Source organism: Pleurodeles waltl, chromosome 1_2 (assembly GCF_031143425.1).
Source record: "Pleurodeles waltl isolate 20211129_DDA chromosome 1_2, aPleWal1.hap1.20221129, whole genome shotgun sequence".
In the NCBI taxonomy this organism is placed as follows: domain Eukaryota; kingdom Metazoa; phylum Chordata; class Amphibia; order Caudata; family Salamandridae; genus Pleurodeles; species Pleurodeles waltl.
In genome coordinates, this window is record NC_090437.1 from 1,262,533,895 (window position 1) to 1,262,548,722 (window position 14,828).

General features: G+C 42.0%; 1 protein-coding gene across 2 annotated transcripts in view; it reads right to left on the bottom strand.

Moving 5' to 3' along the window:
- The window catches only part of CTNNA2 (catenin alpha 2), a 2,570,005-nt gene that overhangs the window by 206,496 nt on the left and 2,348,681 nt on the right, over positions 1–14,828 (bottom strand). For both annotated transcript variants that reach the window (XM_069204683.1, XM_069204674.1), the window contains exons 15-16: positions 13,622–13,803; positions 9,838–9,943 (exon numbers count right to left, since the gene is read on the bottom strand). In XM_069204683.1, the coding sequence (XP_069060784.1) occupies positions 9,838–9,943; positions 13,622–13,803 (288 nt within the window). The remainder of the gene's footprint in view (positions 1–9,837; positions 9,944–13,621; positions 13,804–14,828) is intronic.

A 14,828-nucleotide genomic window follows, 5' to 3' on the forward strand; every position in this document is an offset into this window, starting at 1 on the left:
AAAACATGTACCTCTTTTTTTCCTTGATACTGAGGATGGATGTAGGAAAACACCCCTTTCTGCCCCTATTTGCATTGTCACCCACACGTTTGTCTAGGGTTAAGTGCTGGTTTATGGTATCTGTCCACTAGGACACTGCTGTCCAGTGTCCAGTGTATGGGTTCTACCCCTTAATAACTTGTCGAATTGATATACACCTAACTGACATATTTAACTTACCTGTAACTCCCTAGTATATGGTACAAAGTGTGCCCAGGGAATGTAAGTGAAATTTCACTAGTGGACTGCAGTGCATATTGTGCCACCAATAAAATGACATGGTAAAGCATGTCTACAGACCTTACACTGCAGCCTGGTGGTGCAAGTTTAAAACTGCAAATTTGACCTGTCAAAATAAACCTTTTGACAGGGCTAAACCTTAATTTTTAATACAGTACTTATAGGTCGCCCCCCTAAGGAAGGCCTTAAATGACCATGGAACAGGGTGCATGACATTAAAATGTAGAACATGCATGCATAATGTTTTACTTGTCCTGGCAGGGAAAAACCCAAATTAGTTTTTCACTTGGGCAAGGCTCACTTTCCCATGGACTAACACTGGTTTACAATACTGCATTTATGAGGTGCTAAATTCAGTTTGGCAATACCTTGAGAATATTTCAAGCACTCAATTTAATAGTAATTTAATATCCAAATCAATAGCAAAGTCACAATTTATAATACTATGAAGAAACAGACACTTTTAGAAGTTATTTGTTTTCTGTCTGAAACCTAAAGGCTTTCCTGCCAGTTATTAACTGACTCCTGATGAGTCCCCTGGAATGAGATGTGGATTGCTTCCAGAGCGCAGACTAAGGGCTTGGGTATGGGCAGGTGTCTTTCTCCTTTGACAGGATGGTGTGGTGGCTGTGTTTAGCCCCTTCCTGAGCTTCAAATAATGCTTAGCCAGTGACAGGCATATGTAGCTCACACTAGGGCCTGTGTCCTTCTACTAAAGGTTATAGTGTGGCTCCTATCCCAGTGGAAGGGCAGAGTTGCTCTGAACTGGCTTCAGGCGTGGACAAAAGATTGCTTTGCACCCACAGACTGGCACTGAGTACCATCTGCAGAACACTATTGGATTTTTGGAAGAACAAAGATGAACTGCACCTCCTGTTGAGACATGTGAGAAGAACCCTAAGGAATGAACTTGCTCCCATGTGTACCAGGACAAAAAAGTAGGCTCCAAGGATCAATTAGGTGACCTCCTGTTACGCTACAGAGACAGAAATTCTGCATGAAGCCCACTTTCCTCAAGGTGCCAAACTGACCTCTTTCAACTAGACCCTGATAATGGCTTCTGTTTAAGTGAATCTTGGCCCCAGAGTCCTGTTCCTAAGGTCCTGAAACCCTTGACTGATGTCAGATTATACTCCCTCTGTCTCTAACTAGAAACTTACTACTTAGAACATTTTGCCACTTTTTTATTTAAGAACCATCGAGGGATCAGAACCAACCTGCCAGCCAGTCCTCCAAGGGTCACCAGTGAACCAGACTTCTCTGCAGCACAAAATTCATTTCAGCAGACGAGACACTGACCGGCATCCAACAACGTCAAACCTACATTAGCTACAACCTGCAGCCTTGCCCCGCTGAGGAAATCTGATTTCCAGAAAATAATTTAAGTTCAGAGGTAGAAATCTTTTCCGGATCTGATGCCAAGCAGCATCCGATCAATGTTGATGTCTTCCTGGGCATTTACTTTGGACTTTTCCCACTCTGAACCTATCCCACCTTCATCAACAACTATATGGAGGGTCAGCTTTTGTCAACGTGTCACCGACAAATCTGTCTTCAGATCCTTCCTGCCTCACTGTGGACTCTTCCATCTTGAAAATATTTTAAGTGCGAAGGTGAATTTTTAACCATGTCTTATCTGACTTGTTTATTCCATCTCAGTTTGCCTTAAGACTTACGGTGGTCCTGGTCTTGAACAACCAGTTGCCCTCAATGGTGTATTGTACATTGTGCTTTTTGGTGCTGTTTTTATTTAAAACTCTAAAAATGTATATCTCCTGCACCTTTATTGTTTTTTGTTGTTTTATTGTTATTTTCTGTCATGGTGCCTGTGCATGAAAGTATGCCTCCAAAATTATGTATAAATGTTCCCTTTTCTGCTTTTCTGTTTGTGACCCTTTGCATTTGCAATGTGCACTACCCCTAATGTACACCCACAAAGATACCTGAGCTTTCTAAACACTCTTGCTACTACTCTGTGCATGCTTGCTACTACACAGTGCCTAATATGCCATGCATGGTAAAGGTGGGCGTGAGAAAGTGGATTAGTAGCTGGGGTGGATGGCAGCCCAGCACAAGTATTAATGTCACTATTCTTGTTAGTTCCAGAAAGGCGTTTACCAATTTAATTCTGAGCTCAACCCCTGGTAGACACAGAACAGAACAGCTTAACTTATGAAAATATGTAAAGCATTCACAAATAGTAGAAACATTTGAAGAACTCAAAAACAAAATACAATCAAAATCCCACTCCCAGTTATGCAAATAGAGAATGTAATAAACAAAATGACAACAAAGCAATACAAATCAATTAGGGGAACTGGAGATAGGAAATTTAAAATGTTTAAATAAAAATAGCACCAAAAAGTGATGAGTACCAAATGTGGCTGGTTGACCAGGAACTAGGCACAAGTTAAGGCCGACCTGAATGGAGTGCAGGAAGGATCAGAAATCAAGTTCATCCCAGCTGAAAGTTTAAGCTTCAGCTAGGCAGGGCAGAAGGCTGTAGCCAAGAGGAGTACCACAAGTTAAATAGCCACCAGGTGTGGTTCTGGTGAAGCTGTTGACTTTTGGCACAAGAAAGCAGAGTGGGAGAAATTCAAAATTATTTTCCAAGGAAGGTGCCTTACATGTTGGATACTTTTTGCACCTTCTTCTAGTGAAGATTTCTATATTCTGACTTAGTCACTTTTTCAGTGTGTAGATTCTTCCAGTAGGGCAACGCTGCAAGTGGTAGCTGTACAGGGCTGCACAAGGCTGGGTACTTTCTCACAATGTCCTGCTGAAACAGATTTGCTGCTGTGGAAAAGCTCAAAGTGGGAGAAACCAGAGTCTTTGCCCCAGCGGCAATGTCCCTTTATTGTATAAACTTAACAGGTTAGTCCTGGCCCTCCAGAGGTCTTTGGACCTAAAATGTTTCTAAATTCTAGGTTTTTAAGGATGCTAGTCAATGGTCCCAAGACCTCTGAAATGGCACTTAGGGGGGAAAACACCAGCAGAAGCCACCAGCAAGGCCTAGGGCACATCCAGTTGGAACTGCTCAACTGGGCTCTTCAGGAAAGTCATCTTACCCTTGGAGTCTACTTCTATGTCCTGTGTACAAGTTGGATCACTTCCAGCATTTCAGGTCTCAACAGCAGGTGCAGTCCTTTGTCTTCCTTCGATAGGTCCAGTAGTCTTCTGAAGAGAGTTTTCATGACTGTCACATTTATACCTGGATTCAGCCTGTGGGTGGGGGTGACCCTTGACCCATCCCTAGCCTATAGGGAAAAGGTTCCCTGGTGGAATCCTTACTCACTTTTGTAGCAGTGTTTGTGTGCCCTATCACAAACAATCCAGAGTGTCCTTATTCACCTAAAACCAACAATGCAGAACCTTTCTTCCCTTGTGCACACCTCCTGCGCCCACCATAGAGGTGGGGCCAGGGATATAGCCCCGTGGTGACTCAAAAGTAGTTCTGGAAGCAGTTCCTCTCCTGCTGACTGGAGGGACAAAGGAGGGTGGAAGCCCAGGTGTTAGATACAACTGCCTGCAACAGGCTAGGCCTCTTAATTAGTTAATTAAGTTCCTGGGCACAAGCCAAGTGGTTTTCCTGTCAGAAGAGGAGAACACCACCCCACACCGAAGGCCTTTGGCTCAGCTCTGGGAGCAATTTCACACTTCATTATGTGGGATATTCAGCTCCTGGTTTGCAGTTGGAACAGATATGTTTTTCAAAGTACCAGTTCCAAAATAGTAATTGCAAATCTGACTTTACCACTAATGTGTGCTTCTAATAAATATTTTTTTTTTAAAGTCCAAGAATTAGGTTTGTAACTGTTTTCAATGAGATGATAGAATTATTAAATGTGTACATTATATTGCAATGCTTTATTACGGAAAGGTTGACTCTGCTATAGTGAAAATAGTTGTTAGGGCCTTGTCACTGTAAAGGCTTGTTTCACATTAAACATTTACATGTCCCACATTTAAATTCCATCCACCCTGCCATTTGGAACTGAAGCCTACATAGTTGTGACTCATCAATATTTAAAAGGAGGGTGTAGGCCTGTAAAAACAGGTACTTTTGACAGGTCAGATTTGCAGGTTTAAAACTGCAGGGACACACTACATTGGACCTAAAGGACCTGGATACACTTTGTACCACACACTAGAGATTCATAGGTAAGTTAAGTATGCCAGTTATGAGTATTGCAAATGTTGACATGTTTTAAGGTTAGACCCCATGTACTGGGTTCTGGACAGTAGTGTCCCAGTGTGCAGTTTCCCGAAAACTAGCAATATAATCTAGCAAAAAGTGGGGGTAACCATGCAAAAGGGGCCTTGTCCTACAATGGGGGTGCAGGTTAATTTAATCAGACTTAGGTGTGTCCTGATCACCTGCTGGGTGAGCAATCCTTCTTCTCTTTAGTACCTTTGCAATTGCAAGGAGCAGTCACAGTCGAAGATAGGGAGGTTACTGGATGATGTTTCGCCTTATGCTCATCTGCTTCCTCCCCCAGCCTCGCTCACTGCCAGATAGCTCTGCTGTGCCATTTCTGAGTCTGATCAACTCAACATGGAGATAACTTCAAAGGGAGATATTTTGAACATCTCTGAAGTCAGTGTTTTTTTTCCTTACAGTCGCTGTGTTAAAAATTGCTGGTCAAAGTTCACGTTTTACAGAAAGACAAGAGGCTCGTGTACCTGTTGTAAAGTTAACAGGTGTCCCCATTGAGCAGCAAGGGAGGACATTTTTGTATTATTCCTTTGACAGCTCTAAATATATCAACTTTTGTCTTGAACTGCGGAGGACTAAAGCTCTGGTGACTCTCTAGTTGTCACAGGTGTCCCTCAAAGCACTCACGTGAAAATTGCCCCAACATTTGGTGGCTTCATTGTTATGATTGAGGAGTATGAGACAGAACTCTGTTTCAGCCTTCACTAAAGACTTGTGTACTGCTATGCTATCATAAATGGATTTCGAACCATATAGTCATGGACAGAAGAAACAGCAAAAATGAAATGAGGAGCCGCAAGAAAGTAAAGGAAAAAAATAACTGAAAATGAAAATCCAATGAAAAATGAGAAAAGAAATGAAAAGAAATGAAAAGAAAAGAAAAGGAACAGAAAGACAGAGGCAAACAGAAACATCAGTGATACAAAAACTATGCATTGTAAGAGAAAAGATGAAAAGGAGACAAGACCCATATATAAATTGGTTCATTCTTCATTTTTTTAACATTCAACAGCCTGAACTCGGTCTGCTTTATTTCATTTCCCCTGTTCTAACCCATCCACTAATTTGCTTCTTAAATAGTGATCCTACATTTCTAAGTGCTGTTACAGCTGCTACCACTCTCCATTTATGGTACTGGATTTACCTACTTCAGAAGGACGTCCTATCTCAGAAGGGAGAGCTCTAATGTCTGAGTCATCCTGCCTGCTATACACACAGAGATGAGAGGCAGTGATAAGGAGTAGCGTACAAGAGGAAATATGACTGGAAGGACTGAGCTAACGAAGAAAAGTGAAAGGACGAGAGGGTTATCGAGGTGAAGATCAATACATGACTACTGAACAAAAGCCAACACTGAACACATTGGATGCAGCCTTTGCTTGTGCGTTACAAGCAAAGGCTGCATCCAATGTTCCCTGAATTGGTAGTTTTTTTAGTTGATGATTACCCGATATTGTATTTCATTTCCTCTCTTCCGACTCATCTTTAAAGAGCTGTGGAAGGAGGTTAGCTATGAATCATGACCGCTCTAGTTTGCAATTATGCGTTTTAGCATTTGTTACTTTCATATTTACCAAATCTTATAGTGGAGCTCAGTGCATCCCATGATACCCAAGTATGGTTTAAGTTAGTTAAGATGCACTTCAGCTGTAAATGCAATTACATCTTGGTATTGTAATAAAACATGGGGTATGGGGAAAGGGTTCCTAGTTGTTACCCTGCTGAAATTGAAAAGACACTGTGAGAAAGTGGATCATTAGTTGGGGTGGATGGAAGGCCACCGTAACCAATTATGGCACTGTTCCTGTTACGACCAACAAAGGTTTCAGTAATCAAACCCTGAGATCAAGACGACAGGTTTTACTTGAGAAAATGTGTAAAGCATTTAGAAGTACCAAAATAATTAAAATGTTGAAAAGACAACACAATAAAAACCCCAATCCAGTTTATAAAATGAAGAATGCTTAAACGACCAAAATGACACCAACACAAAACCCCCAACAAGGGCAGCCAGAGATGTGAGTTTTTCAGCTTTTAACTAAAAAAGCACCTAGTGCTATCTGCAGCCAACCATTGCTAATCACCGGTCAGACACAGGGACTGGATGCTTCCTGATCAAAGACTGACCTCCTTTTCTCACTGATAGCACTATATATCGACGGGCTGTGGATGGGTCGGCATTGAAGGTGTTAGGCTGTAAATAAAGCACGACTCAGCTGTGATTGGTTTTCAGGAGATCGGGATCCTGATGTGGTCATTGATATAGGCTGGAAGGCTTTGAGTGGGAGAATTCACTTTTTTTGTGACATAAATGGTCTTGCTGTTGAATGGGTGTTGGTCAGCACCTGTTCTGGTGAAGTGAAAGAGGGCAGTCTTGGGTAATTCTTGGAGCTCAGGATTTCCTCAGTGGAGGTAAGCTGTAGGCTGGAGCTGGTGAAGAGTTCAACATCGTCTGGCCTGGTGAAGAATTCAGCAGTAGCTGCAGGAAGTTCAGTTGCACCAGGGGTGCCACATTTATGCCTGCCACTAGCCTATGGATTGGAGTGACTCCTGGCCCCTCCCTGACCAATAGGGAAAAGGTTTCCAGTGGTAACCCTGCCCACTTTTGCAGCAGTTCCTGTGTGTGCTACTGCAAACAATCCCATAGTGGCCTTCTTTCCCTAAAGCTAGGATGGCAGCACATGTCTTCCCTTGTGCAGAGCGCTTGTACCTACCCTATGGTGTGGCCAGGGAAATAAGCAAACCCTCTTCTGTGTTCACTCAAAGCAGGTTCTCTATCGGAATATTGCCTCACTGGCCAGCGGGCAAAGAAAGGGGCAGGCCAGGTGTTAGCTACATTTTCCAGTAACAGTGTAGGCATCATTTGAAGCTCAGGAAGGGGCTAGGCACAGTACCCAGACCATCTTGCGCAAGGAAGAAAGAAACCTCCCCACACTACTGTCTTAGAGCAATCCACATTTCACTTACAGGAGCAAAATGCAGCACACATAGAAAGATGAAAGAATGAAGAAAAATAAACATATTTCTCTTTGTTACGCTTCAGCTGGGGCTACATATCAGTTTTGGCGCATTCTCAGACCTACCACTTATGGTAAATCAGGAAATGCATGGGTGTTACATGGGAACACCCACTCACCACCCATGTACCACCTTCATGAGGCAGAGTAATACAATGCAGAAATTTAAGCTGTGTTGTGTTACTCCAGATTTTTCAAGTCACTCAGGGTCATGAAAGGTGGCCTTACGTGCCTTGATAAATCAGACTTAGTAGTTGGGTCATACTTGCATCTCATTGCATGGTGCAAGTGCGATACAATTACACAATAAATATTGCCCTATGTGTCTATAGAGTTGTATAACAGAGTGTCCCACTATAACTCCCACCGCTCTGAAAATGTAAACTTTCACCAGGAATCTTTGAGTACACGAGCAGATAGTTTTTTTTGCACCTGTCCAATTGTAGATTTGAAACCTTGCCAAGTGAGAACACATCTTTCACAGCGAGCTTCGGGCACTTTGCCATGTTCCTAAGAATGTCAGAAAAATGTCAAGTCCAATTTCATCCTGATGCAAGGAATGTCACTCCTGGTTCCCAAGTACTCAGGGACAGCTTCTGGGGGTCTGTGGACCAGGTGTACTAAAGGATTTTGTGATTGCAAACCTTGCAATTTGTACAAAAGAAAGTGTTTTTGCTTTACTGAAAAGAAGTCCTGAAAAAAAGATTCATCTCCCCTGAAAGCACAAACATCTAAATATGGTGGTCTGCAACGGCCCTCAGTTAACTTATTTTTGCCAAACTGCATCAGCAGAGGCACCGATTCAAAATCTACATGGATGGAAAGGAGAAACAGCAAATACCAATACCAGAAGGAACAGGAGGTTAAATGACACCTATTTTGTTAGAAGGCTGTCTAGCCAACTCCAGAAAGGAGGCAAAACGATGCCATTGCTGCGAGGAAACAAATCACCCATTTTATAAAATTATTGTAACCTTTGCAACGTCTGTGCTGTGCAATGTGACAGGCTACTTGAGAAGGAAAGCCAAAGTCCAATTTATTAAACTGACATTGCATGTAGTAAATGTCTTTGAGACTGACAATGCCAATGTTCAAATTCTTTTGATTTGCAGTAAAAAGACAGTGACACAAAAAGACATTACCTTTTTCTTGCAATTGGCATGGAAAAGGATTAACGTTTGATGACTGCTCAATGGCTTGAAAATAATTACAAGGCTATAGACTGTCTTGTTAATTTAACCGTATGGACAGTTGAGACTGTCCCAGAGCTCCAATTATGCAAAACACAACTGAGGGGGCACCAGACAGCCGCTGCATGCTCCCCGCATGCGCCCTCAGTGCTCCTTTGCATCCCTAGTAGTTACCTGTGGTGGTTGATTTTGCTTCAAGTGTTACACTTCTTGATCTGTCCTTCTCACAACACGGGTAATGTTCATACATTGTGGCCCTGCTCCAAACACAGGGCAGTGGTGGCAATGTTGGCACCGTGTCTGCACAGATGAAGATCTGCTGTGCCCTGCAGGCCTCCATCACTGCTTTCTATCTGATCACAAGGATTATTTCCCCATGACTATTGATGAGGCAGGATTACTGCTAATCCTTGGAGTGAATGTCTTTGCACGGTGACAGATTGTTACTTTCAGAAGAGTGCAAGCATGGAAGGACCAGGGGTTATATCACCGATGCAGCACATTCTCCTTGTTTGCACCGAGTGCACCTTTGTAAAGGTGCACCCGACGCAAGCAAGGAAAATGCTCTGTTTCACAATGCACTCGGGAGCTTGCCTGCACTTTTAGGGGGACTTAGAGATCCCCATTCAGGTGGTCGCAGTAAGCGAATGCACCTCCCTGCAAGGGGATGTCTGCGGGTGAGTCCGTGGGACACCCTTCCACTCTCCAGAGGACTGCCATCAGGGGGCCCACTGACAGTGCGCCCCCTGACAGCTTCTGTTCCTCTGCGCCCACATGTATGATACGCCGCGGGTGAAGAGGCAAAAGGATTCCCTCATATGCATGGAGCCACGCCCCCATGATGAGGGCACACCCTTGAATGATAGCGTTGGCACTTTATGTGCACCAGCACTTTCGGTATCAGAGAAGGGGATGCACAAGCATCTGCAGCCCCCTCTACAATACAAAGGTGCCCTGGGCCCATTGCGCCCCTAGAGCACTTCCGAAATATGGCCCCAGATTGCGTCAAGTATGCTGTGCAAGGGCCACTCTACACACCCACCTCTGTAGAATGTTTTTTCACATTTTCCCCACTGTTATGCCTGTTCTGTACAACAGGCAACTTTACGGATTGCTTGCAGCTGTTTGACAGTACCTGATCGGCAACTGCGCGTGCAAGTTTGTCCATCCGGGATCCAGCTTCAGCGATCTTCTTGGCCGCATTGATGACGTCTGACGTATTCTTCAGTGGACCTTTGCCTCTGCAAAAAATATAATTATGTTACAATTAAATCATTTAAATCACCACCTTTAGGAGCCGAGCTAGCGTTTTTGTCATAACCTTATGAAAGATTCCCCAATTTGCTCCTGATTCGTCTTTAAGTACCTGCGGTGTAGTCAGATGAAGGGGTGGACCCGCTCTCACACTAAACGCTTTCGACTTAGGTTGATGGCTCTTTCTAGACCGGTATCCATATTTAATAGTATGTGCATTTATAAGTGCTCATTATGAAGACAGCCCTGCTGGAATAAACACTTTTTTAAATTCTCTGCTACCAAAGCCAGCGCTTAGCACCTTGGCTGCCAAGTCTGGTGTGTGGCACGTCACATTAGGCAATGTCTTTTCTCAGACTAGCTGTCAGAAGGCCACTAAGCTACTTGAGGCTTAATCCTGTTATACTGTGCTAACATTCATGGGATTTCTTTTTTTTCTATTTCTCTGCTGCTTTCCGAGGTGGAATTTTCCTCCGTCGTCGGAGCTTCCAGCAAGGTGGGACAGAATGTAATTTAGACAGCAGCAGCTCCTGTTATGATAACACCCACATGTCAAATGTGTTCTTTGGATATTTGTGAATGAAGTAGCAATAACACGATGCATTAGGGCTGTAAGCAGTAATGGAGATGGGTATGGACATTTACATAATGTTAGCTGACAGTAAATAAGCGGTGCACTGAAACAAATAGGTAATTCAATATTAACAGGGATAGACAGTGTTACATTTTGGGTCATATCAGACATGGACTAAAAAGCAGGCAGTGCTGTGTGAAAGTAGACAGAAATACAAAATACAGCACTATATTTAGTAATTGGTGCAATGCAGATGTCGTCCGCTGCACCCACGATAAAACTACAATATTATTGTGACGGTAAAGTATTGTGTCGCTTTCGAAAGGAAAACAAGCAGTGTGTTGAATGAGATGTGTGCACTAGGCACACCCTACAGTGGCAGTTCTTATAGGTAGGAAGCTTTCCAACAGGATTCGGTGTAAAGTGCGTACCTTATATATGTTATGCATGGACATACCATTAAATAAACTCTTTACCCATTGCTAAATCCATTGTTTTGTGCTCTGCTTTATTTGCCACTAGAATTCCACACAAACCCAAGTCACACTGGCTTTAGTTGATTTGGCTTCTGGAATGTCAGAGTTAGTTCCTGCCCACTGGGCCTTCTTTACATAGCTTTCCAGATAGTAGGTGTTGCACTACAAGACACTGCTGTTTCAATGTGGAGGTCGTGTAAAATTTCGTTGCAAAACTCCTTTGACTGTAAATAGAAACTTGACGCCGCCATTTGCACAACTTTGCCTACCATAGCTTTCCTTTGGGTTATACATCCCTTTTTACACCCATTTCTCACAAGAACCTCTATCACTGCCCCTTCTATCGAATTGGAGAATTTCTAAGGGGCATATTTAAGAGCCCCCTGTGCCATTCTAATGTCATATTAGTATCATTTTTTTACGCTAATGCAGCGTTAGAAGGCCAAAAACGCTGCACCATATTTACAAAGTGGCACAGTGCATGCACTGAGCCACTTTGTAATCCCTTGTGCTACATTATGCCTGTGCCAGGCATAATGTATGCAAAGGGTGCGTTCCCCCGTCAGGGGCAGCCGAAAAAATGGTGCACGGAAATCTAACAGATTTCTATGCGTGAGTACATCAATAGCGTATCAAAATTGACGCAATTGCCCCCTACCCGTATTTAAATACAGCACACACATGGTGGCGGTAAGGGGGCGCTAAAAGGCGCAAGAAAAGTGGCGCCAAATTCTCTCCCTGATACTCTATCCACTTTTATAACTCCTCCCCTAAAATCTCTTTTGATCAAAAATTTGAATGAATATTGTTAATATATCAAAAACTATCTGTTTCTGTTTGTTTGGACCAAATTGAATGCAATTAGTTTGAAAGTAGGAATTGGCATTACAACTCTAATCCTCTTAAATCAATTAATTTGAACTTACATTCTGTTGGAACTCCTGGTCTTGAAAAAATGAGGGACTCCCTGTGACGTAACTCCACTTTTAGTTAATTTGATTTATCACCTACTTTTCTCTTTTACCTCTAAAGCCCCAACATTCTTAACACTATGTGACATTGTTTTTTAGATGAAGTTAATTTTTTTATGTTGTTTTCGAACATCTTGTTTATTCTATGTATTCTCCCCTATATATTTGGTTTAAAACTTACTGTGTTTCTCCCTATTTGATTTAACCTAACGCAGCATCACACAAAAAGACATGCAAGAAAAATATAGGAGGACTTGTAGTAGTTACTTCCCAAAGGGCTAGACCGGGAGTTTACACTTTGCCAATGACCTTCTGACATAGACATGCTTTGTTGATCCTTGTGAGCTAAAAGAGGAAACAAACGATGTGCTTGAGGCTGAACGGCAGAGGTAATATTCAGTTCCAGTGAAATATGGAATTTGGTTATTGTTTTTAGATTATCTGCTTAGCACTTAACCAATGATAAATCAAAGTGGTTTCAGACAAAGCATAAATATCTGTAAAGTGGGCAAGACAGTGAGGTGAATATGAGGAGACTCTTGGCTGAACACGCTTACACGTCTTTGCTGAGTTCCATTAGGGTTCCACATTAGATACATTCATCACCCAAACACTAAAACGTCCTTATGCAAAGTTTATGTCAATTGCAGAGTACCAAGCTAACATGAAGACATGCTCTATGAAACCCAACCTGTCTGCACCATACTACATGCAAGAGATCACAAACAGACATATCCATGTTACTATATTGCAAGTGACCACATCAGGAGTGATTACATTAAACAAGGTGTTTCCTTGGTAGGCAAGAAAAATTAGTTTGGCCCTCCACTCTGAGGTTTTTGCCATCTGAATGAAGACTGTTTTGTTCCCTCGCTGCTAAAGTATATAGCTTCAACTGTGACCTGCTTGGCTACGGCTTCTACCTTTGACCGTGTGGATGCTTTTGAGCTACCAAAAAATAGACTATGCCCAGAGAAGAAATCTTGACCAGGCAAAAGTGAGAAAAGTATATTGTTTGTGAAAGGACTTTGGCAGGGGTGGAAGTTTAATTTTTCTGCATGAAGCCTTTGTCACCAAACAAAATAGCTTCAGTGGCTACCGAATCTTGTGAGGACTACACCTGATACAACCTTCAACTTTACCCCACTCCAGAATTTCTACTTCTAACAAAAGGACTAAGTCAGAAGGATCCATCGTCAGAAACCCACCAGTTCACACACCTCTAGATAAGGTGGGGAAGTTATCATTTTGGCAGTGCAGTGAAGGATTATGAATACCTACACACCATCTAGGATGTGCCCATCTAACCCTAAAATTATGATGAATGAGAATGCATCATATGTCCACGTGTTCTGAACTTTTCCTGGGCAAAGATGAGCATAGATGCCTGATTCATTGAATCAGGATTTGTGGCTCGGCCCACAGGAAGCACTTTTGTGCGGTAACTTGAACTTGAGTAAAGTTTTTTGTGAATGGACTCTTCAGATTTATATTTTCTGTGACTGTTTTTTTAAAAAAATGCTGCTGGCTAATTATTACTAGGAATAAGAAATGTGAATCCACACTCATATTTAAATAAATTAGTCCTTTCACAGAACGCACACAAGTTGAACTTTTCATTATGCTCCACGTAAACATTCTTACCTGGTAAAATCAGTCATTTCCATCATTATCATACACATCTGTTTGGCCAATACAATAATATCGTTGCCACTGTCATCCCATTTGGCCACTTCAGCATCCAGCTTGCTTTTCTCTTGGTGAAATATTTCAACTTGCTCAGCAATTTTAGCCTTTTCTTCTTGAGGCAGTTGAGCCATAATTGCCTGGGTAAGAAATATGCATTATTAACTATATCCAAACTGCAATCAATAACATACCTTTATTACCTAGAGCTGCATCTTCGCAAAGAAATCCCTTGTCGAAAATTGAAACTGTTGACATGACTATTATAAAACAACCAGCAGTATAACAACTGTTTAAAGTTAGTGGAACATGCATGGATTATACAGCCATCATTCAATGCAGACATTAGATCAGAAGTTAAACACCAGACTTGATTATAATGCTGTTTTTATCTAATAGCTGTTAAACAGAAATTTTAGGTTTTAAAAGTGTTGTAACTAGGGGATAGGCATAAATTGCGTAATTCAGAGTAGCATAATCACACAGTATAACATAACATTTTTCAGAAATTAGGCTTGAATTATGCGAGAAGAGTAATTCTGTTTTTAGTGGTAGTGTTTAGGTCAAAAATGCACCCTCGTGTCCAAAATGGACATGAGGATGCATTGTGCTAAGGAATAGCACTAAAGACAACATAACATGACTAGCAAGAGTGAGCGGCTGCCCGCGCTTCCTTAATGTGCTCTTGGGTAGGATTTTCCCCTAACTTGTTATCAACAACGTACAGCTATTTTCTTAGCACAAAATGCACCCTTGCATCCAAAGTGGACAGAACAGTGCCAACCTTGCATCCAAAGTCGACAGAACAGTGCCAAATGCATTCAAACACAAATAGCAAGCAAGAGCGGCTGTTCACGCTAATGAAGTTTGCTCTTGCATTAGGATTTTTCACACAATTTACTCCTTTTTACGCAAGTAGTATTCACATAATTTTTAGTAATTTTATGCCAACGAGTAACAAGGAATTACCAGAATTAATGTAATCACTCCTGGGCAATTGAAATTAGGCCAATGCCTGGTAGTAATACAGTTTCCAGAATTTAAGTTACCCCTCAAGCCGACCTCTCTAAAGCACTGAGTACGTGTTATACTCAGTAAAATAAATTCCATTAATGGACAATTAAAAATAAAACGATTAGATTTGAAATAGTATGCTTGGTTATCC